Consider the following 27,217-nt stretch of genomic DNA (forward strand, 5'->3'; position numbering starts at 1 on the left):
TGTCAAATTGTTTATCATCTCAAAAACCCAACTGTTAGTTTCATTGGTCTTTCTATTTTTCTAGTTTCTGTTTCAATTATTTCTACTATAATTTTTATTCCTTCTTATAACTGATTTTCTTACATTTCATAAGTTTTAATGTATTGTGTTTCTATTTTCATTTGTTTGAATATAGTTCTTGATTTCTTCTTTGACCCATTGTTCAGGATAATGTTGTTTAAGTTCCACATATTTGTGATATTTTCCAGCTTTCCTTCTATTAATGATTTCTAGTTTCATACCACATAGTTGAAAAAGATCCCTGGTATGTTTTCAGTCTTCTTAAGTGTTAAGAATTTTTTTGTGATCTACATGTGAGAGAGTCCTAGACATGTTCCATGTGTACTTAACAAGATTGTACAGTTGGGGCGCCCGGGTGGCTCAGTCGGTTGAGTGTCCAACTTCGGCTCAGGTCATGATCTCACGGTTCGTGAGTTCAAGCCCCACATCAGGCTCTGTGCTGACAGCTCAGAGCCTGGAGCCTGCTTCTGATTCTGTGTCTCCCTCTCTCTCTGCCCCATCCCCACTCATGCTGTGTCTGTCTCTGTCTTAAAAATAAATTAAAAAAAAAACATTTAAAATTAAAAAAAAAGAAGAATGTACAGTTTATTGCTGCAGTTGGATGGCATCTTCTGTGTACGTCTGTTAGGTCTCTTTGGTATCAAGTGCAGTTCAAATCCAACATTTCCTTACTGATTTTCTGTCTGCATAGTCTGTTGATTGTTGATAATAGGATATTGAAGTCCCCTACTATTATAGCATTGCTGTCTATTTCTGCCTTCTGATCTGTATTTGCTTAATATATTTAAGTGCTTGGATATTGGGCACCTATATACTTGTAATTAATTGTTCTATCCTCTTGATAAATTAACTACTTTATCATTATACCAGACCTTGCGCTTTTTTGGTTTTTATTTGCATATTTGTAATTGGGTTACCCTCTTCTAATAAAGTCAGCGTGTATTTCACTAGTGTTTCTTTGCGTTCAGGTTGCTGCTGTGGGGCAGAAGATGCGGAGGCACCCCTTGAACAGAGCATTTCTGTAGGTGTGTCACAGGCCAGCGTGCCCAAGGCAGCTCTGTCTTCCCGGAAGACCCATCCCTGTGAGATGTGTGGTCCGGTCTTGAGAGACGTTTTCCACTTGGCTGAGCACCAGGAGAAGCCAAGTAGCCAGAAACTATTCAAGTATGGGGCATGTGTGAAACAAATCTATTGCAGTGCAAACCTTCAAGAGCATGAGAAGCAGCACATGAGAGAAAAATCCTTCAGAAGCAGTGTGGACAGGGCCCCATTTGTGAAGAGCAGCAATTTCCATGATTCAGAAAAGCCCTTTACCTATAAGGAGGTTGAGAAGGACTTCCTGACCACCTCAGAACATCTCCAACAACAGGCAGCTCATACTGGAGAGAATAGAATCACCAAGTGTGGGATGACTTTTCAAAGCAAAGAAAGTCATTACACTTGGGAAGAATGCAGTAAAGCCTTTGGTCCCAAACACACACTTGTTCAAGACCAGGGTATCCACACTGGAAGACAGTGTTTTGTGTGCCCTGAATGTGGGAAAACATTCAGGTACAGATCTTCACTTGCTATTCACCAGAGAATCCACACTGGTGACAAGCTTCATGTGTGTAGTGACTGTGGTAAATCATTTACGGGAAGCTCAACCCTCAGTCAACATCGAAGAATTCATACTGGACCAAGGCAGTACAAGTGCAGCAAATGTGGGAAATCTTTTAGCCAAAAATTTGTCCTCCCTTATCCTCAGAGAAGTCACACTGGAGAAAATTGTTACGTGTGTCGTGGCTGTGCTCAATCTGTTAGTCAGAGCTCCATCATTATTCGACAACGTACAATTCACACTGGAGAAATGAGTTATGAGTGCACTGAATGTGAGAAATCGTTTCGACGAAAATCCGATCTCATTGAACACTGGAGAGTACACACAGGAGAAAGGCCTTATGAATGTAGTGAATGTGGGAAATCTTTTACTTCTAGCTCTGCCCTCCGTTATCATCAGAGAATTCATACTGGAGAAAAACCTTATAAATGTAGTGAATGTGGAAAGTCTTTTACCTCTAGCTCTGGCCTCCGTTACCATCAGAGAATTCACACAGGAGAAAGGCCATATGAGTGTAATGATTGTGGGAAATCTTTTACCCAAATAAATCACCTCATTATACACCGAAGAGTTCACACGGGAGAAAGGCCTTACGAATGCAGTGAATGTGGGAAATCATTTAGCCACAAATCTTACCTCTCTCAACACCAGAGAGTTCACACAGGAGAAAGGCCTTATGAATGTAGTGAATGTGGAAAATCCTTTACCTCTGGCTCTGCCCTCTGTTATCATCAGAGAGTTCACACTGGAGAAAAACCTTATGAGTGTAGTGAATGTGGGAAATCTTTTACCAATGGACCGATACTTATTCGACACCGTAGAGTTCACACGGGAGAAAGGCCTTACGAGTGCAATGAATGTGGGAAATCCTTTACCCAAAGAAATCACCTCAATATACACCAGAGAGTTCACACAGGAGAAAGGCCTTACGAGTGCAAGGAATGTGGAAAATCCTTTACCTCTGGCTCTGCCCTCCGTTATCATCAAAAAGTTCACATTGGAGAAAGGCCTTACGAGTGCAAAGAATGTGAGAAGTCTTTTACCTCTGCCTCTGCTCTCCGTTGTCATCAAAGAGTTCACACAGGAGAAAGGCCTTTTGACTGCAGCGAATGTGGGAAATCTTTTAGGGATAGTTCCCAATTGAATCAACACCAGAGAGTTCACACTGGAGAAAAGCCTTACGAATGTAGTGACTGTGGGAGATCCTTTAGTCAGAACTCCTATCTCTCTAAACATCGGAGAGTCCACACTGGAGAAAGGCCTTACGAGTGCAGTGAATGTGGGAAATCTTTTACTTCCGTCTCTGCCCTTGGTTATCATCAGAGAGTTCACACTGGAGAAAGGCCTTATGAGTGTAGTGAATGTGGGAAATCTTTTACCAATAGCTCCATACTGATTCGACATCGCAGGGTTCACACAGGAGAAAGGCCTCATGAGTGCAGTGAATGTGGAAAATCCTTTACCCAAAGAATTCACCTCATTATTCACCGGAGAGTTCACACAGGAGAAAGGCCTTTTGAGTGCAGTGAATGTGGGAAATCTTTTACCTCTCGTTCTACCCTCCATTATCATCAGAGAGTTCACACAGGAGAGAGGCCTTATGACTGCAATGAATGTGGGAAATCTTTTAGCCGAAAATCAAACCTTTCTCAGCACCAGAGGGTTCACACCGGAGAAAGGCCTTAGATGGGTAAGAAGCATACAGTTCCTTGTTCGGTGTAATGATGCCAGAGGCAACTCTTTGTAAGGCACCATTTGCCTGAATTCAATCTACTGCATCTAAATGCCAGTAGTAGAGAGGTTTCTCATAAGTTTCAGCTATGTGGCTGAAGCGTGTGTGGCTATGTTGCAGTTTCTAAACTGCTGAGGGCTTTCTCCAGATACATTTCACTGCCAGTCTGTGGCCAAAGCTATTTACTCCTCCCCTGGCAAGTCTCTACATCATGCATCAGTCATCACCCCACTGTGCTCAGGGAAGCTGACCTCTGTTCTCATTGCTGGAGGAAATTAGGAGTAACCTGAGTCTCTGGGGGACCCACATTTCCTTCTTTTGACTAATTGGCATAGACCTGGCCAGTGTTGTCCTAGAGAACATCAAATCAGTTCAGCTGGCAGCTTGCAGAGAAGGATGAGCATTTGCAGGGACATGGTCTCCAGAGACATTTGTGATTAATTTTTCCAGCTTCCAAAACACTCAAGAACTGCTAGCCCCTGTTGCTTTGGTTTGTGCAGTAACAAAGTCCATGTTTAAGTCCTTTTCAATCTTGTGTGTTTTATCTACCATGTGTGGTGGTTTATAAACATTTTGCGATCTACAAACATGAAGGGGTGAACAGCTTTCATTGGGGAGGGTCTCAAATTTCTGTGCCTCAAGGGGACAGTATGGTGGCAGAAATGAGCTTACCAGTTTTTGCCAAATTTGCACTGCCCGTGACCTAGGAAAGACTGCATAGAGATCACCCTGAGGAGGGGCAGGTGTGAGAACCTCAGGTGCTTCTGCGAGCAGCATGATATTTTTTTTTTTCCATCGTTCACAGGGGATAGCACAGGGGATGTCAGCACTGTTGAGGGACACCTCTTTCCCAGGTCCTGCAAAGAGCCATGTGTCCTGATATCCTGTGTTTTGTCATTGACTGTAAGGCCATAAGGTTCAGGGGAGACCAGAACTGCTATAGAAACGCTGACTTAACAGGGAGTGGAGGAGACTGCAGCCAACTAGACAGAATGTGCCTCTTCTAAAAGTGTGCCCACATATACTCCTGCAGCAGAGGCTGTGCAGAGCTGGGGTGTGCGCAAGTCCATGGACCTCCGGGTGGATGGATCTGGTGTAGCTTACATCGTTGCCATTGGAAATAATTGAAAGGTTTTGTGGATTCCTGTAGCCTCTTAGTGATGTTCATCTCAAGACCACTGCTGCACAGGCAGGAAAACAGATCGAGAAAAGGGGGATCTGTAGTCCGGGGATGCGGCTCTTGTGACCCAGCCAGCAGTCCTCTTGACTCGTGGAGAGTCCTTCGTTGATCACTATATTTGCTTTCACAGCAAAACTAGCCTCTGCGGGGTGAGAATGTGTGTTGAATGTAGGGTTGCAAAACCTATTTTCCAAAAAGAGTTGGACAAACAGATTTTTTATCTTGAATTATTTAAGAAAGGTTTATTAAGGTATAATTACATGTAATAAACTGTACATAATGGGAATGTAGTCTTTAGTAAGTTTTGACCTACTTACAAACCTCAGAAAACATCGTGGTCTTATAGTGATCATATCGGTCATTGTATATTTACCTCATGTCCTTTATCTGCCTTCACAGCACTCCAAGTAACCATTGATTTACTTTCCATTAAAAAAAAAAAAAAAAACCTCTATTTTCTATGATTTATATAGTGGGAATCAAAGTTTTTTTTTTTTTTTTTTAAGTTTTTAAAATTTTATTTATTTTGAAAGAGAGCAAGGGAGGGAGAGAAACTCACGCAGGCGCTGCCCTGGCAGCGCAGAGCATGATGTAGGGCTTGAACTCACGAACCATGAGGTCATGACCTGAGCCAAAATCAAGTTGTATGCTTAACCAGCTGAGCCACCCAGGTGCCCCCCCCCTTTTTTCCTACTTTTGTGTTGCATAAATAATTGTAGATGCATCAATGATATATAAGTAGGTGATCTTTTTTTTTTTTTTTAATTTGGCTGAGAAATATTCTTTTGAGTTATACCACTCTTAGTTTACCCATTAATTTGTTTACAGGCATTTGGGTATTTCTAATTTTTGCATATGGAAAATAAAGTTGGTATAAACATTCATGTGTAATTATTTATATGGATATGTGTTTCACTTATTTTTTGTCTGTAACTCAGAGTGGAAAGTCTGAGTCGTAGGGTAAATGTTTAACGTAAAGAATTTAGCATATTGTGATGTAAATGGTATACCTTTTTGTACTCTTACCAGCAGTGTATGAGAGTTCCATTTCCTCCACATCCTAGTGAATTGTTTGGTTTGGTCATTCTTAATTTTAATCCTTTTTATAAGTTTATAGTGCAGTCTCAGTGTTTTAACTGCATTTTCCTGAGGAGTCATGATGAGCATTTTTTTCTGATGTGTATTTGCTATCTATATTTTTGCTAAACTGTTCATATCTTCTGCCTATTCTATGAACTTTGGTTATTTTCCTTTTACAAAAGGATGTGAAACAACAGATGTATGTTGGAATTTCATTTTGTGACTTTTACTTTGTGGGATAATTATTTTTAATACTGAAAGTATATGTTCTCATTGTTTTCAGTTTTTTAACACTATGCATAATGGACACACATAAACACTTTTAATCTACACTAATATATTCTCCTTCACTTTCTGAAGTCCAGACATTTAATAATACAATAAAGCCTTGCTTTGTAGTGTCCACCCATTTTCCTGGTCTGTCATGGAGGTTGGTAGGTTGGAGCAGGACTCTCGGAGCACCAGGTGGACTCAGGATGGAGAAGATGTTTTTTGAGTCCTAAAGCCCAACAGAGAGGATACAAGGCACTGATCAGGATCCCTAAGCCCTGGGTTTGAATCCCAGATCCCCAGGACACATTCCCATCTTCTGTGGGCCTCAGGTTCCTCTTGTGTAAAAGGCGTGTAAGGTGTAGGCTGCTCCTGAGCGTTTGGAGGTCATTTGCTGTGCAATGGCACCTGTGGCCTATCTAGGCCTGAGCAACTCCAACTTCTGCCTGCAGTGGCACCCCTGGGCCAGGCAATGTTTCCCCAGTGCCCCAACAGCCCTCTATCCTTTGGTGTGTTTGAGAAAGAAATGGGGCCTTCCAGTACCTGCTAACCTGCCTGCAGGGGAAGCGGGGCTTCACCTGGGAATCTGGGCAACTCGTTATTGCTCCCGGAGTCTCAGCTCCCTGACTGACAGGGAGGCAGTGGTGGTGCTTACCTTGGCCCCTGTGAGAATTACTAAGACTCGCACCCTGAGCATTTATCAGTGTCAGGACTCGCGGGCTTGCATTGTGAGCATCTCTAATTATGGCAACCTGAGGAGGTGAGAATGATTTTTGTATTTCCAGAGAAGTCCAGGGTTGGAAAGATGGAGTTGGTTCCTCAAGGTCATATAACAGACAAGTGTCGGATTTGAGAGACTGGATTCAAACCTGAACAACTAGCTCCAGCCCTGGGTGTGTGTAACCCCTGTACCACAGTTCATGAAGCCCTCAGCCCAGGGCAGGTGCATAGCAAGGACCAAGGAGGTGCTGTTGCTGCTGCTGTTCTCCTTGGAATGGTCATGACTGTTTTCCCACTTGTCCTCTGCCCCCACTGTCCTCATGGGGAGGCCATTTTCATCTCCAGTGGCCTTCCCCAGGGAGGGCTTTTCTCTCAGTCACAGTAGCATTATGTACACGACTGCATTAGCCTCCTCCTTGAGCCCAGCACAGAGCTCAAACCTTAAGACACCTTGGTGATTCACGGTTGGGTCTCTCTATCTTTATCAGCAATGGAGTGATAAGCTCTGATCCCACTCACCAACCCAAAGGTCAATATGATGCCTTAGTTTGACTTTCAGGTGTTTATGACCTTCACTCTGGTGGGCTGGGCACAGCCCAGAGAATCTAGTACCTGGAGGTGACGCTGGAGACCTTTGGACTCCTGGTCTTGCTAGGTAAGGGCTCACCTCCCCAAGCATCATCTCTCTCCCTTGCTGCATCTCTGCTTTTCCCATAGGAGGAAACACTGAGCTCTGGAAAGAGCCAGGTCCCAATGCAGCCTCTGTCTCCCTAGCTGTGTGACCTTGACACACACACCTGGTGCAATGAAGGCCTGCCGGCAGCTGCTTCTGAGGGTCCGCCATCGGTTATCCTCTTGCTTCTCGGAGCCTGTAACACCGACATGGGACATGGAGAACAAAGTTGTACCAGCAGGCGAACACCAGGCCACTACGGCAGCAGGATGACAGCCAGGGGGTAAAGTTGGAGGTTATAAAATCGACAAATATTGGCCATCGCTTGCCTTAGAGAGGGTTTGGGAAATCAGAAGAGCACAAGGGAGACTGCAAGGGGTAGTGGAACAGGGATAGAATCAGGTGGCAGAAGCCCCAGGCCCTCCCTGCCCTGCTGCTTCCTGCTGTGTGATAGCCTCTCATCTGCCCTGTGGAGGTTATAACCTATGCCCCGCCTACCTTACGTGGCCATTATGAGAAAGAGGAGATAATGGCTGCCAAAGTACCAAACCGGTATTAGCTTTCATTTTTGCTACAATTTTTAAGATCTGGTGACTGACCAAAAGGAGTTCACAAGAAGGGGAGGAAGGGGGGAGGGGAGAGGGGGAATGGCCAAACTGCTTTCCATCTTGGTTACAGGGTTCTACATCTCCACCACTAGTATTACTGAGAATTTGATGGAAAAGGAAAGAAGCCTCAGTTCTCTCTGCCACAGGAAAAAATTACAGGACAGCAAAATGAACGTAAAGCTGAGCAAAGTGTTACTAAAGTACACTCCAAGGGAGACAAAGCTCCCCCTCCCCCCAGGTGGCCTTCGGTTGGGGCTCTCCATCAGGACATCTAAGGTCCGTCCTCATGTTGCGCATGCCTAGCTTCCTGCCAAACAGTAGCCTATGAATTTCAGTTTCTTTAGATGCTCACCAACCCTTGCTGTAATCGATCTTTTTAGTGTTAGCCATTCTTTGTCTCTTGGATCTCCTTACAAAAATGTGGAGCACGGCACCTGGTAGGCTTCTTTGTCTTTAAGAAGCAACATTTCCTCAACTAGAAACACTTGCCCTATGCCAGAGGATATGGAGGCCATGGACAGGGTCCTGTGGGAAAGAGCTGTGCAGCAGATCTGGGCTGTGGTGGGAGCAGTCCTGTCCACTGGGCCACAAAATTGAGCAGACCACCTGGTAGGAAACATGCAGTGTGGAGTTTGAGTAAGAGTCCAAGCCAGAGAATCACAAGACAGTCCCCCAGGGCTCTGGAGGAAGCCTATGTGTCTGTAGTACAGACTTCTACATCATTTTGACACCATTCCTGTTGAGTCATTGTCTCCAAATAACTCAACAGTGAATAGGGTGTATTAAATATCTGTGCATCCAGAACAACCCACTATGAGGAGAGTTCTCTCGGACCAACCAAATTATAAAGTCAAAGGACTCTGGTGTATTTAATTAGAAGGTAGAAATGTGCAGTCAGGATTGAGCCAAATCAGATCTAGAGAACACAACTGGGCTTCATGAGAACCCACCAACATGGCAATAGCTCACTATAATGGCTGTACTGGGTGTTAAGGGCTTGAGCTTGGGTTCTGCTCGGCTCATTTTGGTTTATGGTTGCAAGTAAAATCAATGGTACCTGCATCACAGCCATATTCAAGGTGTCCCTGAAAGATAATGAAGAAGCAACATTTTACCTATGCTTTGGTCTGGCCATCCACTTTGTGTGGAACAATTATTATCCCAAGCCGGTAATATATGTAGATTCCAGGTAGTAGCCAGTGATCTGCCCTGGTGAAGAAGGAAGAGTGAAGAAGATTGGAAACCAGGGGGTCTGTAGTAGAGATATGTAGATGTACTTACGGAAATGTGCACACAGTAGGGAGATTTCTGTCTGGCTTACTAAAATTTACCAACCAATTCAAACAACAATCACATCAATTGTCTTATACTCCAGGCAAGCTCCTGGTCCTGGGACATTGTACTGGCTATTTCTTCTCCATGGAACATCTTCCCCAAGTATCCAAACCTCTCCTTTCCCTCCTTTAATTGTGTGGTCAAATATCTCCCTATGAGAACAACCCTGACCCCTCTATTTCCTATCGAAATCCTCCTGAATCCACATCCTTGCCATTACTTGGTAATGCTCTTATTTCGTATTTCCACAGCACCTGCCACCTTATAATTTAGTATAATATAGAATAGTCTCTTCACTACTTATTGGTCACTCCCCTCAATAATTTTGAATGCAGGCTACAGTAGGACACATTTTTTTCTTTACTGATGTGTAACATATCTAGACCAGTCTCTGAACCAGATAAGATGTTGAGTGAACGTTTTTGAAACAATGAAACAGCACAAGGCTATATAGCTTTCCTTCCACTTTTCCATGTATTTCTATTCTCACTTGATTATTTCCTTCCCTCTAAGTGTAATTTTCCTCAGAGTTCTCAAGAGTGAGAAAAAAAAATAAACAACACGCTTTTTAGAAAGAAGAATTTCCTGGTAGCCAAGTTTCCAGTGTAGCCGTGGGTTCAACTTAATTCTTTTACACCTTAGAACTCAATGTTCTGTGCTTACTGCCTGAAGGTTCTGCACTCTTGTCCAGTGTCAGTGGTACTGGGGGGTATGCGTGGGGGGTGCACACCAAGCAAGTCTCTGACACCATCTGGGTGTCCTACAATTGAAATTGGTTCTGGCGCTATCTACCTGGAGATAGCGGGGATCCCACAGGTTGAGGGCTCAGTCCTACAAGACTGCTGCCCCTCCCCCACTTCAGATACCAGTCGCAAGCCCATGTTGTCACATGTCCTTCTCACCTACCTGTGTTCCATCTCGCTGTGAGCCCCTTTCGAGGCATTAATGTAATTTTGGATTTCCCTCATTACATAACTCATTTGTTCAATCCTTTGAAAATTACAAAGATGCAGAAGTAGAGGGCTTTACACCAGGTGATACATCTGCATTCACTGTTAAGCCTCAGTTTTGCCAGAGAGGTGAAAAGGTGACTATCACCAGAAAATTATAATGGTTTAGAAGGTTTGCATCAGGAACCAGGGACAGATATATATTATTTCAGATGTGAATGAGAAATGGTAGTATTAGAGGAAGTCATCAAGAAGTCACCATTGGTTGAGTGAAGAGATGGGCCTGGGCAGTCAGAGGCTCCAAACCCCTCCCCTATCCTGGGAATGTCCACTCTGCTTGCCTTCCCTGCACTAGAAGCTGCCTGAGGACACAGCCTTGCGATACTAAGTGTTGTTGATACCATCCGGATGGTATATGCAGCTGAACCCAGTGAAGTCTTCTATATACATTTTAAGATTCCGGCGGGCAGATGCAGAGATCTGTTTATCTTGCAGTCACCCAAGGTAAGCCTCACACATGTTCCCTTGCTTAATTCTGCCACCTAGCAATCTGGAGCGGTCTGCCTCTGTCTTCTGTGTGCAAGGGTATCAGATGATACCCAGGAAGCTTCCCAAATTATGAACTAACAGGTAGAAACAAGAAATGTACTGGATGGGAGAGTGAAACTATAATTGTTTTAACGTGTACAACATTTAAAGAGATATTTTAAAAAGAGACTCAAAGAGACTGAATAGTACTGATGGGGAGAATATCTGTTAAGAGATATGGTTAAACAACTTGTCTTTGCCAACTCCTTGGGGCTTCTCTCTAAAGAGTTCCTTCAGACAAGGGCAGCGTTGGAAGGAAATATTTTCTAGGTGACATTGGACATAAACTTGTCCTTTATTTTCACAGAGGGGCAGAAGGATCTGTCTCAGCACTACATCCTTTCAAGTGGCTTCCAGGTCAGTAAGCTTTGCCCCAGTGTTCTGAGATGGGTGGAGCTAAGGAATGATGTCTCCAAAGTGCCTTGGACTCTGCTCTTTCCTCTGGTGGGCCCTGTAACTCCTGCTAAATTCCTCTCCTGCTATAAGTAGACTGGACCAAGAAAGAGGAAAAACAACTGCAGAAAAATATTCATAGATACTGTCTTTCAGACATTCCAGAAAGATGGACCATCCCAGTACACACATTCATGTTGTTCTTCGTTAATGTTATGTGTCCTAACCTCATGGTTGGCCATGTGGCTCCATGATCTTTGACCTACACAGGCACAGGAAGCAAGGCCGTCGAATTCACAGCAACAGCCTTTCCCCCAGACCTTCCCACGAGGCTAGAGCCCTCAGCACAATTCTTGTTCTGGTGAATGTTTCCTTTTACTCCGCCTTCTATTTTATATTTTCACATACCCGATTATGGGATTATGAAGCCACACCTCTGATGAATGCCTCTGCATGGGTGTCTTCAGGGTCCCTGACAGTCATCCCTTCAGGCTCTTTGGCAGTGAAACCCAGGTCTCTGTTTTGTTTTGCCCACTGGGAAAAACCCCAAATGTTTCAAATGCAGTTTCTGGGCTAGAAGTCCTCTCTAAAACATCCGATCATTTATTTAGTCAACTTTATGTATTTGTAGGCTCTCATTGTATACCATTTAATCTTCCAGGACATTTTGATTCAAATTGAGTAACAATGATAATAACTCTGCTTTGGATTGCTTATAGTGTATGGAAAACAGGAACGCTATTGATTATTTTTAAAGAATTTTCTAAAATTGAATACTGTTAATCACTAGAGATATTCAGGAAATTTTATGATAGTATAATATAGGGAATTGTCACCTTAAATAGGGAAGTAAACTGGAACAAGCTTGAATTACCAGAAATTTATTTTATTTAGGAATGACAGAGAAATTGCAATTCAGCACATATAATGTAGAAAGATACAGGCAAGTCCAATGGGGGTTTCAAGCAGGCTGTATTTAGGGCTTGCAGTGCAAAGATAGAGGAGTCAAGCCCAAGTCCAAGCAGGAAGTTCATTGTCTTGAGGATGGAGAGATTCTTGGGGGATGTTCATTGGTCAGGTGACAAGTCTTCTGTAAATCAAATGTTTACAGCAAATCAGTCTCTCAGTTTTTTGTTTTTTTAATAATTTTTTTGAATGTTTATTTGTTTTTGAGAGAGAGAAAGAGAGAGACAGAGCATGAGCATGAGCAGGGGAAGGGCAGAGAGAGGAGATACAGAATCCAAAGCAGGCTCCAGGCTCTGAGCTGTCAGCACGGAGCCTGATGTGGGGCTTGAACTTGCGAACCGTGAGATCATGACCTGAGCCCAAGTCAGATGCTTAACTGACTGAGTTACCCAGGAGCCCTGGGTTTGTTTGTTTGTTTAATATTTTAATGTTTATTTATTTATTTTGAGGGAGAGAGAGAGAGAAAGCACAAGTGGTGTACAGGCAGAGAGAAGGAAACACAGAATCCCAAGCAGGCTCCTCACCATCAGTGCAGAGCCTGATGTGGGGATTGAACTCATGAATCATGAGATCACAACCTGAGATGAGATCAAGTGTCAGATACTTAACTGACTGCACCCCCCCAGGAGCCCCAGTCTCTCAGTTCTTAAGTTCCACTCTTCTGAGAGTCTGTGTGCGAGAGTCTCCATTTCATATTTTCTGGTTCCATTTTAAATTGAGATCCTTTCACAGAAAGTTCAGGATTTAGGAGTTTAGGGTAGAAAAACACTTCTGATTTGAAATTTATGCAGACACCTATATATAGATATATTTAAATTTACAAAGCTTAGTGGGGGCAAATGTTTTAATCAGAGAGAAGGAAAGCCAGAAGTACTCTAAGTTGGAGAGATGCATGTGGAATTTAAAAAACTGAAGAAAGATCATTGCCTCTGTGGAAAAATGTATGATGGAGACAGGGGCAAGAAAAGAAGCCCAGAAAGTAGGTGAAGGGTTTTCATGCCAGGTATCTGAGGACACCGCAAAGACCAAAATGTTCAGAACTTTTCTTAGGCCAGATGATGTGTCTGTGAGGGTTTAATCAGGCTGCATAAATAATCAGCGTTGCTTATGATACAAAATGCTGAAATTTGAAGTGGGGTTCATGAGAAACCCATCCTTCAGAGAGCAAAATTAATTTATGCATTCAGACTTGAGGTGCTCTTCCAGCTGTTGAGCTGCTTCAGAGAGGCTTGACAGGGCTTGTGAATGTCTGCCAGCATGGGCTGGACAAATCTGAGGCCAGCATAAAGGAATATAAGGATCAACAAGCAAGCAGAAATGAATCCACATTCTAGTCTCTTATGCACTGTTGTTGCTTGAGTTGTTAATGTTAGCCATTCTGACAGGTGGGAGGTGGTATCTCATTGTGGTTTTGATTTGTATTCCCCTGATGATGAGTGATGTTGAGCATTTTTTAATGTACCTGTCAGTCACCTGGATGTCTTCTTTGGAGAAGTGTCTATTCATGTCTTTTGCCCATTTCTTCACTGGGTTATTTGTTTTTTGGGTGTTGAGTTTGATAAGTTCTTTATAGATTTTGGATACTAACCCTTTATCTGATATGTCGTTTGCACATATTTTCTTCCATTCTGTCGGTTGCCTTTTAGTTTTGCTGATTGTTTCCTTTGCTGTGCAGAAGCTGTTTATATTGATGAGGTCTCAGTAGTTCATTTTTGCTTTTGTTTTCCTTGCTTCTGGAGACATGTTGAGTAAAAAGTTGCTGCAGCCAAGGTCAAAGAGGATTTTGCCTGCTTTCTCCTCAAGGATTTTGATGGCTTCCTGTCTTACATTTAGGTTTTTATCCATTTTGAGTTTATCGTTGTATATGGTGTAAGAAAGTGGTCCAGGTTCATTTTTCTGCATGTCACTGTCCAGTTTTCTCAGCACCACTTGCTGAAGAGACTGTCTTTATTCCATTGGATATTCTTTCCTGCTTTGTCAAAGATTAGTTAGCCATACTTTTGTGGGTCCATTTCTGGGTTCTCTATTCTGTTCCATTGATCTGAGTGTCTGTTCTTGTGCCAGTACCATACTGTCTTGATTATTACAGCTTTGTAATACATCTTGAAGTCTGGGATTATGATGCCTCCAGCTTTGGTTTTCTTTTTCAAGATTGCTTTGGCTATTCGGGGTGTTTTCTGGTTCCATACCAATTTTAGGATTGCTTGTTATAGCTCTGTGAAGAATGCTGGTATTATTTTGATAGGGATTGCTACCTACCTATGTTCTTTGAAGAATGTAAATTGCATGAGTATTTGTCTTTCCAGTGTTCTAATGTTTCTTTTTTTTAACCTTTTAAAAAAATGTTTATTTTTGAGACAGAGAGAGAGCAAGCAACTGGGGGAAGGGCAGAGAGAGAGTGGGGGACAGAAGATCTGAAGCGGGCTCTGCACTAACAGCAGAGAGCCCAATGTGAGGCTTGAACTTGCAAATGGTGAGATCATGACCTAAGCCAAAATCAAGAGTCTGATGCTTAACCAACTGAGCCACCCATGCATCCCCTAATGTTTCCATTCACATTACAAAAGTGCTTAAGTGCCTGCAACTGAGTATTTGCTCAGTGCACAGCAGTAGAGCTGTGAATAAACAGGACACCTCAGTTTCTTGTCCATTTTTAGTAATTTGGCTACTATAAATGTTCACTTCCACTCTTCCCTCCAAGGTGGTATTGCTTAATATTTTCAAGAAAAATAGCTCTGCTAAAAATTCTCTAACATCTTAACTTTCTTCAACATCCCCTGGTATTTTCCCAGAGCTATTTTCTAACACTATCTCTAAACTGCAAAAACATTATTACTGGGGCACCTGGCTGGCTCAGTCAGAAGAGCATGTGACTCTTGATCTCAGGGCTGTGAGTTTGAGCCCCAAGTTGTATATGGAGATTACTTAAAAGAGAACCTTAAAAAAAAAAAAAAGAAGAACAAAAACATTATTACTAATTTTCTGAATTTGCATTTCCAAACTGCTCTTCTGATGTAATGCCTGAAGTTCCAAAACCTCCCACAAAAGACCACCAGAGTCGTAAGTCAAAGCCAAGCGGCAAGGGTCGTTTATTGCAGGTTCGAACCTGGTCCTCTGCACACTCGTCGCCGGTGACACAAGAGGCCACGAATAGGGTTGGTATAGTGTTTTTATAGACAGAGACAAATAGCACAGGGGAGGTTTTTACTTGTGGCGAGAGGAAGAAAGGGGGAAGGGGGTAGGTGAGGAATGTGCTAAGCAAGCAGGTTTACAGAAGCGAGAAATGCCGGTTAGTTTGTATACAATCACTCATTCCATTACATATCAGACTACATTTAGGAAGTTTTACAGCCCATTCTACAGTGGGTTACAATCAGGAAAGGTCTCACAATGCTCATAGTAAACAGCAAGCAAAACAAACTTCTCAGCAATTGTATTTTTTATCAAACATCCATAATAAGCAGAAAAGAGAACCTAGCTTTAAACTAAGGCGGGGCTGTCATTTGGATTCAAAGCTGTTCCTTTCATTCCCCCCTTTTCCTTGTGCCTAAAGAGCCAATCTTGGATCTTCAGTTTTTTATTTGTAATGTCTCGAGCGGTTGGTACTGAGTTCGTAAGACCATTAATTGTACAGCATTGAACCTGTCTTGGATAAAATTAATAATTTTGTTTATGATGCAGAGGCCTAACGTGAGAGCGAGAAGTAGAATGGCCAGAGGCCCAAGTAAAGCGGAGAGCAGGATAGTATTATAGACTTCCTGGGTTTCTAAATTAGAAACCTCCCAAGTTAAAGTATAGGGTATGTGGGGGTTGCCTGCAATACTTATGAGTCCGTAGGAGGTGAACAGGAGCACGCTAATGAGTGTTCCTCCGATTATTGTGGGTCCAGAGCAGCAGCAACAGTCTTGGTATGGGACACCCAGGCCTTTGGTCTCAGCCGGTTTTGGGGGTCAGGTTTTTGACGTAGAGTCAATTTTAAAGGATGGGTCTTACTCTGGTCAACCGTCCAGGCAGTGTTGGCTTCCGGCACGAAGTCTTTTCGAACCGCAAAGGGATCAGCTGGTCGGGCGTGGGTGTAATGGATCCAGGTAGCAATCCTATCGACTTTGAGAGCAGTGGGTGTGGTTAGGATCACAATATAGGGTCCCTTCCACCGTGGTTGGAGGGTCTCTTGCTTGTGTTCCCTGCAGGTATACCCAATCTCCGGGTCGGTAGTGATGCGGCTCAGGAGGGGGCCCGTTTTCATAAATGGCTCTCAATCTGGGCCAAACTTCCTGGTGGGTGTGCTGGAGTTCCCTCAGGGAAATAAGAAGTTTATGATCATCAAATTCAGTTAACACATTAGACTGTAGGTTGGGAATTATGGGGGGGGGGGGGGCACTCCATACATGATTTTAAAGGGGGTTAATCCCAGTTTGTAAGGGGAGTTCTGCACCCTGAACAGAGCTTAGGGGAGTAAGACTACCCAATTAGCGCCAGTCTCCATGGTCAATTTAGTTAAGGTCTCTTTTAGAGTTTTATTCATTTTTTCTACCTGTCCTGAGCTTTGGGGTCTATATGCACAATGTAGTTTCCAATCAGCCCCAATAAACTGTGCTATCCTTTGTATTACCTTTGAAATGAATGCTGGTCCGTTGTCTGATCCTATTAGGGTAGGGAATCCGTACCTGGGCATGATGTCTTCTAACATTTTCTTTGCTACTACCTGCGCAGTCTCATGCTTGGTGGGGAAGGCCTCTGTCCATCCTGAAAAGGTATCTATAAACACTAACAAATATTTATATCCATATTTTTCAGGCTTTACCTCGGTGAAGTCTACTTCCCAATAGGTTCCCGGCCTGGTTCCGCGGGTTCTGGAGCCAGGGTTTTTCCCGTGGTTGGTGGCGTTAGTTAATTGACAAGCTTTACAGCTAGTAACTATCTGCTCAATTTTTGTCCTGGAGTCTTTAATGGTGATCCTAGCATGTCTTATTAAGTCTTGCATTTTTCTTGTGCCCATATGAGTGGCTCGGTGCATCTTGGATAAGACTTTATTTCCCATTTCTTCTGGGAGGATTATGCTACAGTCTGCTGCTCTCCACCATCCGTTAAGGCACTGAGTTAAAGGTAATTTTTGGATCCAGTTTAGGTCTTCTTTACCCCAAGTAGGTTACCTCGGATCTGCAAATTTGGGCTTTCTTTGCTGAAGCCCGGTACCCCAGGGCACCAAGTGTCCGGAGGAGATTTTTGGTGCCTTGCAAGCAAGCTTCGGCAGTCTCAGCGGCGATTAAAAGATCGTCAACGTACTGCAAGAGAGTCACTTTGGGGTTTTGATTCCGGTACTCACCCAGATCCTCGTGAAGTGCCTCATCGAACAAGGTGGGTGAGTTTTTAAATCCTTGGGGGAGCCGGGTCCAGGTCAGTTGCCCATTTATGCCTCTCTCAGGATCGGACCACTCGAAGGCGAAGAGCTCTTGACTTTTGGGGACCAGAGGCAGGCTGAAAAAAGCATCTTTTAAATCAAGGACAGTATACCATTGTCTTTCTGGGCTGAAGGCACTTAGGAGGGTATAGGGGTTGGGTACTGTTGGGTGTATGTCCATGACTCGGCGGTTAACTTCTCTCAGATCTTATACAGGATGATAGTCCGCACTGTTAGGTTTTCGTACAGGCAGCAGGGGGGTGTTCCAGGCTGAATGGCAGGGACGCAAGATACCTAAGTCTAGGAGGCGACGGATATGTGGCGTGATGCCATTTCTGGCCTCCATTGACATCGGGTATAGTCGGACCCGAACTGGATCTGCCCCCGGTTTCAGCTCTATGAATAGAGCTGGGCGATGTTTAGCCAACCCCATACCCCCGGTTTCAGCCCATGCTCCTGGAAACTGTTGGAGCCAGGGCTCTATGTTTTGACTTTGTGAGGGTGGCCCCTGATGGAGTCGATATTCATCTTCTTTTTTTTTTTTAAATTTTTTTTTCAACGTTTTTTATTTATTTTTGGGACAGAGAGAGACAGAGCATGAATGGGGGAGGGTCAGAGAGAGAGGGAGACACAGAATCAGAAACAGGCTCCAGGCTCCGAGCCATCGGCCCAGAGCCTGACGCGGGGCTCGAACTCACAGACCCCGAGATCGTGACCTGGCTGAAGTCGGACGCTTAACCGACTGCGCCACCCAGGCGCCCCTCGATATTCATCTTCTAATCTTAGAATAAGTGTGGTAATGGGCTGGTTGTGAGGGCCAGTCACTTGGGGGCCCCCTGGCGTAAAATGAATTTGGGCCTCCATTTTAGTGAGTAAGTCTCTTCCTAATAAGGGGCATGGGCTGTTGGGGATGACTAGGAAGGAATGGGTGACCTTTCCATTAATCTTTTTAAATAAGCGGCAGGGCTCTCTGTCTTACCTTGTATTACTGAATACACTTTTGCCAAATTAGTGGGCTTGCGTGCAGCAGCCCGGAGACCCGCCATTAGAGTCTGGCAATAAATGCGCAGCCGTCCCCTACCTTCTGCCGTGTTGTAGTCCCAGCCATCCTGTGGGGGTCGGGTCAAGGGAAAAGCTGCATTAATGAGATCAAGGTTAGCAGTGGGTTGGCCGTCATCTCCAGGAACCAGCTTTCTTGCTTCCAATTGAATTTTTTCTCGCTCCTCAGTGGTGAACAGGATTCGGAGGAGCTGCTGACAATCATCCCAGGTGGGTTGGTGGGTAAACATAACGCTGTCTAAGAGACTTATTAAATCTTTAGGGTTGTCAGAAAATCGGGCATTCTGGGTTTTCCAGTTATATAGGTCACTGGTAGAGAAGGGCCAGTATTGAAGTCGGGGGTTCCCCGTCTCATCGGGAGGCCCTATTTCCCGTAAGGGTAAAGCTACGGTGGAATCAGGAAGGCGGAGTCCTGGCTCATGTGGGGCCCGCCTACGGGTATGTCTGGCGGCCCTTGGACTTTGCCCCCACTAGGCTTGGGCGCGGGTTGAGCCTCCCTATTCTCTAGTTCTCCTATGGGCTGGGCTACGGGAGGCTCTGCCGGCGCAGCAGGGATAGGGGCAGCTTTCGGAATAAGAGGAGGAACCTGGTAAGGGGGAGGGTCAAGGGAAAGTAAATCTTGGTTGTCGGGGAGAACAGGGGGTGCAGTTGGAGTTGGCGGCTTGGGAGGGTTGATAGGTTTAGCCGCTAGGATTTGGCATGACTCTGCTATTAAGGAAGAGGCCATCCAAGGAGGTGGGTTTTCTACTAAATCTTGCCACACCAGAATATAGGGAATCTGATCCGAGTGACCTTCTTTCCCTGGTAGGAAAATTTTTTATTTTACTTTAAGGACCACAGGGAGGCAGAAGATTCCCTCTGTAGGCCAATTGACCCCAAAGGTGGGCCATGCAGAGCGGCAATAGGTGATCAACTTCCTTTTGCGAATGTCTAGGCTTAAGTTGTGTCCTCTAGCTTTTAGGTCCCTGAAGTTGACGAGAAGGAGGGAGAGAGGGGTGCTCTGCGTTTGGCCCATGTTATGATTCTGAGGAAGAGGAGAAGAGAAGGGGGCGGCACGGAGGGGGCCCTGAAGCGGCTGAAATCAGCGATGGAGTTCGCACAGGCGACCTCCGAGGGTGAGACCCCTGGCAGCCTGGCTGGGCCCCGGGCGGAGGGGCGGGAGGGAAAGCCGCAGGCAGCTGAGGAAGGAGGAAAGAGGAACAAAGGATGGAATAATTAATTCTGATCAGCCGAAAAAACACTTAATTCCAATAAAACATCCGACGCACGAAAGAAAAACAAGAGCCAACAAGAATCTCTGACAGTGGTTTCAACTTTCTGGGGCCGTCTCGGCCAGCCCAACAGAAAGGGTTATGGCTAGGACGGCGGTTATTACAAGGGCCCAGGGGTGACAATACATTTAGACTGACATAGAAGCACTCGCGTACTTGCCCGTCCGCGTCCCTCGCGGGAACTTAGGTGCCTCTTAGCATGGGCGGGCAGGTATAAACCCCCTGCTTGGATCAAAATAAATTTTGACCGCCTTAAGCCGTATGAGGATCACCGCGGAAATCGGGTTAGAGCCCACTCGAATCCCGTAGCTTATGCCGTGGGACTACACATAGGGTAAGTCAGGCGCGTGCCCCTGACTCCCAACAATCATTCCAGTCGATTTAACAGACAGACACACAGACACACATCACATCAAAATACGGGTAACAATTGGCATGCCTAGATGGTTTTTTCTTTTAGACGCCTAGAGATATTTCTTAGCAGTCTGGAAGTTCATAGAGAAAATGAAAGTATTTAGTTCGCAGGCGCGTTGGGCATAAGCAGCCCACAGAAAAGAATCCTGATGGGCCAAAAAGGCCCCCCGATGGACCAGGAAGGTCCCCTGATGGACCAAGAAGGTCCCCAGATGGGCCAAGAAGGCCCCCAGATGGACAAGAAGGTCCCCAGATGGACCAAGAAGGTCCCCAGATGGGCCAAGAAAGCCCCCAGATGGACCAAGAAGGTCCCCAGATGGACCAAGAAGGTCCCCAGATGGGCCAAGAAGGCCCCCAGATGTCAGTGGACGTCTCCAACTGACCCCGGCCGGGTGCCCTATAGCGCGTCCGCCAGGGTCACACCAGCTTCCAGACAGAACCGGTTCTCCAGAGAAGAAACACAGATCAGAGAGAAAAGGAAGAACGTTAGAGCCGGCTTACTTACCGATCGGAATCAAATACGACCCGTTGACCAGAAGTCTGGTGGGCTCGGGGGAGATCTCGGTGGGACCTCCAAATGTAATGCCTGAAGTTCCAAAACCTCCCACAAAAGACCACCAGAGTCGTAAGTCAAAGCCAAGCGGCAAGGGTCGTTTATTGCAGGTTCGAACCTGGTCCTCTGCACACTCGTCGCCGGTGACACAAGAGGCCACGAATAGGGTTGGTATAGCGTTTTTGTAGACAGAGACAAATAGCACAGGGGAGGTTTTTACTTGTGGCGAGAGGAAGAAAGGGGGAAGGGGGTAGGTGAGGAATGTGCTAAGCAAGCAGGTTTACAGAAGCGAGAAATGCCGGTTAGTTTGTATACAATCACTCATTCCATTACATATCAGACTACATTTAGGAAGTTTTACAGCCCATTCTACAGTGGGTTACAATCAGGAAAGGTCTCACAATGCTCATAGTAAACAGCAAGCAAAACAAACTTCTCAGCAATTGTATTTTTTATCAAACATCCATAATAAGCAGAAAAGAGAACCTAGCTTTAAACTAAGGCGGGGCTGTCATTTGGATTCAAAGCTGTTCCCTTCACTGAAATAATCTCAGTTCCCCATGCACAACTGTACCTGCAAGCACTGGAAAATCATAGTCACTTACCAGTCAGGACATGACATCATGGGGGTCAATTACACCCTTTATCTGGAGGTTCAGATACTCTGCATCAGACATTCTGCAACTGTTAAAGTTGTAGCCACTGACCCAAACTAAAATAGCACTAAGGTTGGTCTCTGTTTGAGGTAGATGTCACTTTGCGAAATAGAATTGAGTGTATCTTAGAACACTGAGTAAGAATACTAGATAGTTAAAAATGGGCAGGACACAATCACTGACCCTACAGGCAAGGAACAAATTTTCTGTGGAAACCAGAGGCAGAGATCCTGTTTGTTCTGGCCTAACATCTCTCTTTATTCCCAGTCACGGCCCTGTGTAAAGTTTTTTCCCTTGCTCTTAGTCAATCATAATAGAACTCACAAAGCGATGACAAAAACATCAGCTACATTCATTTGAAGAGGAGTAACATACTGCCTTCAGCTATGCGTGGATTATTTTATGTCTGAATGGTTGTATGGAATGATAGGACCATTTAGATCACTGGATTTGGGAACATCTCATTTCTGGGAAGAGGCTGGCAATCACGGAGTATGAAATTATGCCTGTTCATCGCAGTTCACAAGGAGCAAACTCCTTCTCCCTCTAGGTTTCCAGCATCCCTTGGAGAGCAGCCTGGCCAATGCTCAGATCAGAATGGAGAAAACCCTCGCTGCTGCCTCTAGGGATCCGCCAACTACATTATCCAGAAGACCGTGCGCGGAATTGAGCCAATGGAAGCGTTTCCGCGGGAATTCATCCCGTAGGGGCGGGACTTCCGGCCTCCTCCTTGTGGCGGCCATTTTCCTGCTCTCGGGCGTGCCGGGGCGGGACCGAAGTGACGGAACTGTCAAGGCTCAGGAGTCGTTGTCCCCACGGCGGAGAGGCGGGTCCGCGGCTCGGCGACGCCGCCGCCCGAGCTGTCCCGCGGTGGGTGTCTGCTCCTCTTTCGCCGCTCTGGGCCCCGCTCCGCCCACAGAGTCTGATGGCGGCGGCCGCGCGCAGGGACCGGGCTCAGGTAAACGCGAGGCCCCCGGACCCTCCCCCACCCAGACTCCCGAGGCCCGAGCGCGGGGCACCTGCTCGCGTCCCTGCGGCCCAGGTCCGGTGTCCGGGCCGGGGAGGCGCTCGTGGGCGGGGCCCCGTGTTTTAGCGCCGGCGTGATGGGGTGCGGGAGCGGGCTGCAGGGGGCGCCGAGGGGGAGGATTCGGGGGTGTGGGGTCTGCCCTCAGGGACACAGGGTGTGCGGCGGGATCACGGGGGGACTGGCGAGCTGGGGTGTGGTACCTCCGTTCTGAGGGCGCTGGAGGGTCGTGAACCGAAGAGGGACACGGTCCGTGTTTGGGTGTGAATAGCTTTCCGAAAGCTTCTCAAGAGAGAGGTGAAAGGGGGTGATGAAGACAAGGAGGCCCCGGGAGTGCAGTTCTTGTCGAAGGTCACAGAGCTGGTAGGAGGACTGAGGCACCGAGGTTGGTCATCCCGAGGTCCCTGGGTTCCAGGGCCGGGCGGGATGCAGGGGAGGCCTGACCTGGTAGAGCCCAGCCCTGGTTGCCTTCACTCAACCACAAGTTCTGAAGGTTGTGAAAGCTCATATGGCACCTGCGCACAAGTCCCTCACTGATCTTGACATCGCCGGTACGGTGTCCAGGATTGTGGTGTCTTGAGCCCCTTCCCTTGCTATTTTTCCAACGGCTGGGTGTGGGGTCCCTGAGGATACCCCAAGCCGAGGCTCCTGAGTGCAGGCCAAGGGTTACCTATAAACAGGTGTGAGAAGCTATCCCAGAAATAGATATCAGAGTGTGCAAGTGCTTGGACAGGTACGACCTGCGTCCATTCTCCCTGTCGGGAACAAAGCAGACGGTCAAGGATCAGGCCTGTAATGTGGCTGTTGAGAATTTGGGCACCTCTTTTGGAGGCAGTGAGAGGCTTGGATAAGAGGGGGAGGGGCTGGTCTTACCGAAGTCTTAATGGGCTCTTTCCGGTTGTAGAAAAGATAACAGACCTTGGGGGTAGGAGAGGAGGCAGGGAGCCCGGGAGGAGGCAGCTGCTGCAATCCAAATGAGTGCTGATGAACCAAAGCAATGGCCATAGGGGTAGGTGAAAAGTTGGACTCTTCCATTTTTAAAAGAAGGGTAAAGTAGATTTTTTGATGTTGTAGGTGAGGGAGAGAAAAAAGTCAGGGATGACCCCAGGGATTTTGGTCCTAGCAGCTGAAGGGATGGAAGTTTCATCACCTGGGGTGGGGAGGTTGACGGTAGGTTAATTTTCTTTGGGACTGCCAGGAGTTTCGTTTGGTCCTGTTAGGAGTCCTGTTAGGAGATATTTCAGGGCACAGCTCGTGAGACAGCAAGTGAGTAGCTGGATTTGCCGGTCTGGAGATTTGGGGAGGAGGTGCAGGATGAAGACATCCAGAAGTGGTGGCTGTTGTGTAGACCAGAGAGGAGCTGTGGACTATGTTTAGGTTGGGGAATGCAGGTCATTGTGACAGTGCCTTAGCTGGCCAAATAGAGGGAGGTGCATGATGAGGAGTGATTTTCTTGCTGTGCACCTGATCAGGGTTGCTGGGCACACAAACACGGGTGAAGCAGAGACGTGATGGTGGGGAACACATGGGAGAGAGGATGATCTGGCAGGTGATGAAGGCTCCTGTGGAGTGGAGGCCGTGGAGGCACGGGAGTAATTGAGACAAGAGGACACTGAGGCCAGGCTCCTGCTTACTCACTCTTGCAGTTTCACGGGAATTTTGTGGTGAGCTTCGGTGGGGTTTGTGGTGTTCAGTCTTGATGGTGCATAGGTCTGGGGCAGACTTTCAAAAGCGGTGGCTATCGGACCAGGATGGGACTGTGGGTCACACTTTAGGAAGTGTGTAATGTAGGTTATAGTGGTAATGCTGTTAGCTGGTCAGAAAGACTAGGGTGCATGCTGAGAGGTGCTTCTCTTGCTTAGCTCCTGGTTGACATCCTAAGTATGAGAAACACAGGCGACAGGGAGAAATGATGGTGTGAATGGTGTGGGAGAGAGGATGATCAGGGAGGCTGAAGCTTCCATGGCACAAGTGGCTGCAAGATGGCTTCGGAGGAGTAATTGAGGCAAGATGACACTGAAGGCAGGGCTTCTGCTAATTCACCACTGTATGGATTCACCAGAATTTTGGGGGGGCTTTGATGGGGTCTGGGGTGTTCGGGTCTTGCTGGTGGATAAGATCCGGTAAATGTAGTCCTTTGTGAGAGTCATCATGCCTGGCTGGGGTTTTAAGGAAGGTTGAGTGGAGAGGTGGGGAGTTGTGACCACTGAGACGACAGCAAGTCCAGCACAGAAGTGGAAGTGGGCCATAGCCATCTAGTGCATATGTGCTTCTGGGCGGCTGACACTGAAGTAAAGATCAGAGGCCAGAGGAGGACTTCAAAGCAGAATTCAGGGCTTTGCCCAAAGTAGAGTTTGTGGGAGTGCAGCTGTAGGGACTGGAGATGTGAGAGAGGAGAGTCTGCAGAGCAGTGTGCACATCAAGAGGAAGTGTGTGCTCAGGGCCACAGGGACCTGGTATTGGACGCTGAAGGGTACAGCATGAGCCCACATTTCAGTGTGTCTTGGGAGTCTCAAAATGGAGGCCGTAGGGAATTGTATGGTTGGGACCCTACAGGCCAGGATGAATTTGGATGACATCTCTGTCTCCCTGCCTGATGTTGCTGAGGGCTGAACTCAGTGAATAAAGAGACCCTGAGGATGGGGGGGGGAGGGGGGGGGAAAGGAGGGGCGGTGCTAGTGGCACATAGGCCTGGAATTCTTGGAGCGGGGAGCTCTGGAGGAGGAGGAGTGTGGGGTAGATGTATGGTGAGATGGATTGTGGGATCTCAGAATGTTCATGGTTTCATCTGTCCCCATCGTAACAGGATAGTGTGTCCTTTGAGGATGTCGCTGTGTACTTCTCCTGGGAGGAGTGGAGGCTCCTTGATGAGGCTCAGAGATGCCTGTACCACGATGTGATGCTGGAGAACTTTGCACTTATATCCTCACTGGGTAAGGCCCTCCCCCTCCCCAGTGGCCTGAACTAGGTCCTGTTCTCCCCCAACCCATCCCTTCTCAGTCTCTCTTACGTGTGGATCATGGGCACTGTGGGTTCTCAGCTTTCTGGGTAGTTGCCATGTCGATAGGGCTGGTTTGTTTGCACTGCCCTCTTCTCCCCGCCCCTGCAGCCTCAGTACCTGCTATACTAAAACCCTCATAGGGAAGGATTCAAAGTTAGTCGATTTTTAGTGACCGTAATGGATTCCACCATGCTTGCTGTCTTCGTTTGGGTCAGTGAGTACAGATCCATGTCACTTCTGTATCCTAGGGGTTTTGTTTGTTTAAAGTAAGCTCTACAGCCTTGGGTCTTGAACTTAGAATTCTGAGATCAAGAATTGCATGCTCTACTAAAGTGAGCCAGCCAGGCTCCCCTGTTTCCCAGGTTTTGATCCCTTCTTTTAGCTGACATGTCTTCCTGTCTCCTTGTGCTGGGTTTGCAGACATTGTCAGACTACTTAGCTGAATCACAGGCTACTTTTCAACAGACTCCTGCAAGGTTTGTACTTTAGGTGTATTTTCTTTTTCCCCCCAGCCTTCTGGAGATACAAAATTATATATATTCAAGTGTACACTGTAGTGATTTGATATATGTATACACTGTGATATAATTTCCACAATTGAAGTTAGTTAAATATCCATTCTTATAAAATTATTACATTATTTTTCTGTATGAATGCCTAAGATCTACTTTTAGTACTTTCAGTAAATTTCAAGTATACAGCATCATTATTAACTGTAGTCACCATGCTGTATGTTACATTTTCAGAACTTTTCATCTTATTACTGAATGTTTGTAACATTTGACCAACATCTCCCCGTTTCCTCCACACCCCGGCTTCTGGCATTCTATAGGCATACCTTGAAGGTATTGCTGGTTTGGCTCCAGACCACTGCAGTGTAGAAACATCACAATAAAGCAAGTCAGATGAATTTTTTGTTTTCCTGGTGCACGTAAATTATGTTTGCATTTTTGTAGTCTATTAAATCTCTCATAGCATGGTGTCTCAAAAACAATGTAGCTGATTTAAAAATAGTTCGGTGCTGTCATCTGAAATTGCAGCCAGTCATCTTTTTGTTGGTGAAGGGTCTTGTCTTGATGTTCATGGCTGCTGACTGCCCAGGGTGGTTTGTAAGGTGAGTGGCTGTGGCAGTTTCATAAAATAAGACAACAACAAAGCTTGCTGCATTGGTTCACTCTTCAGAGTTCATGAGTGATTTCTCTATAGCATGCGATACTGTTTAATAGCATTTTACCTACAGTGGAACTTCTTTCAGAACTGGAGTCAGTCCTCTCAAACCCTTTTGCTGCTTTATCAGCTAAGCGTATGTAATATTCTAAATTCTTTGTTGTCATTTCCACAGTCTTAACATCTTCACCAGGAGTAGATTTCATCTCTTTGATTTTTTTTTTTTTAATTTTTAATGTTTATTTATCCTTGAGAGACAGAGAGACAGAGCATGAGCAGGAGAGGGGCAGAGAGAGAGAGGGAGACACAGAATCAGAAGCAAGCTTCAGGCTCTGAGCTGTCAGCACAGAGCATGACATGGGGCTCAAACCCACGAACCGTGAGATCATGACCTGAGCTGTAGTCAGATGCTAAACCGACTGAGCCACCCAGGTGCCCCTGTTTGAATTTATTTTATTTTATTTTATTTTGAGAGAGAATGAATGCATGTGTGGGGGAAGGCAGAGAGAGAGAGAG

At 45.9% G+C, this 27,217-nt stretch overlaps 1 protein-coding gene across 6 annotated transcripts in view; it reads left to right on the forward strand.

Moving 5' to 3' along the window:
• The window catches only part of LOC132691070 (uncharacterized), a 233,498-nt gene that overhangs the window by 189,748 nt on the left and 16,533 nt on the right, over window positions 1–27,217 (forward strand). For 2 of the 6 annotated variants that reach the window (XM_078438566.2, XM_078438567.2), the window contains exon 2: window positions 25,340–25,466. The exons of 1 other annotated variant lie outside the window; for it this stretch is intronic. In XM_078438566.2, coding sequence (XP_078294692.1) covers window positions 25,340–25,466 — 127 coding nt within the window. Of the gene's footprint in view, window positions 1–1,028; window positions 6,056–22,091; window positions 22,468–25,339; window positions 25,467–27,217 lie in introns of those variants that run through there. 3 more of the 6 variants (XM_078438565.2, XM_078438569.2, XM_078438563.2) reach the window with 3 other exon arrangements.

The sequence above is a fragment of the Panthera onca genome, chromosome E2 (genome assembly GCF_046562875.1).
Source record: "Panthera onca isolate mPanOnc1 chromosome E2, mPanOnc1 haplotype 2, whole genome shotgun sequence".
NCBI lineage: Eukaryota > Metazoa > Chordata > Mammalia > Carnivora > Felidae > Panthera > Panthera onca.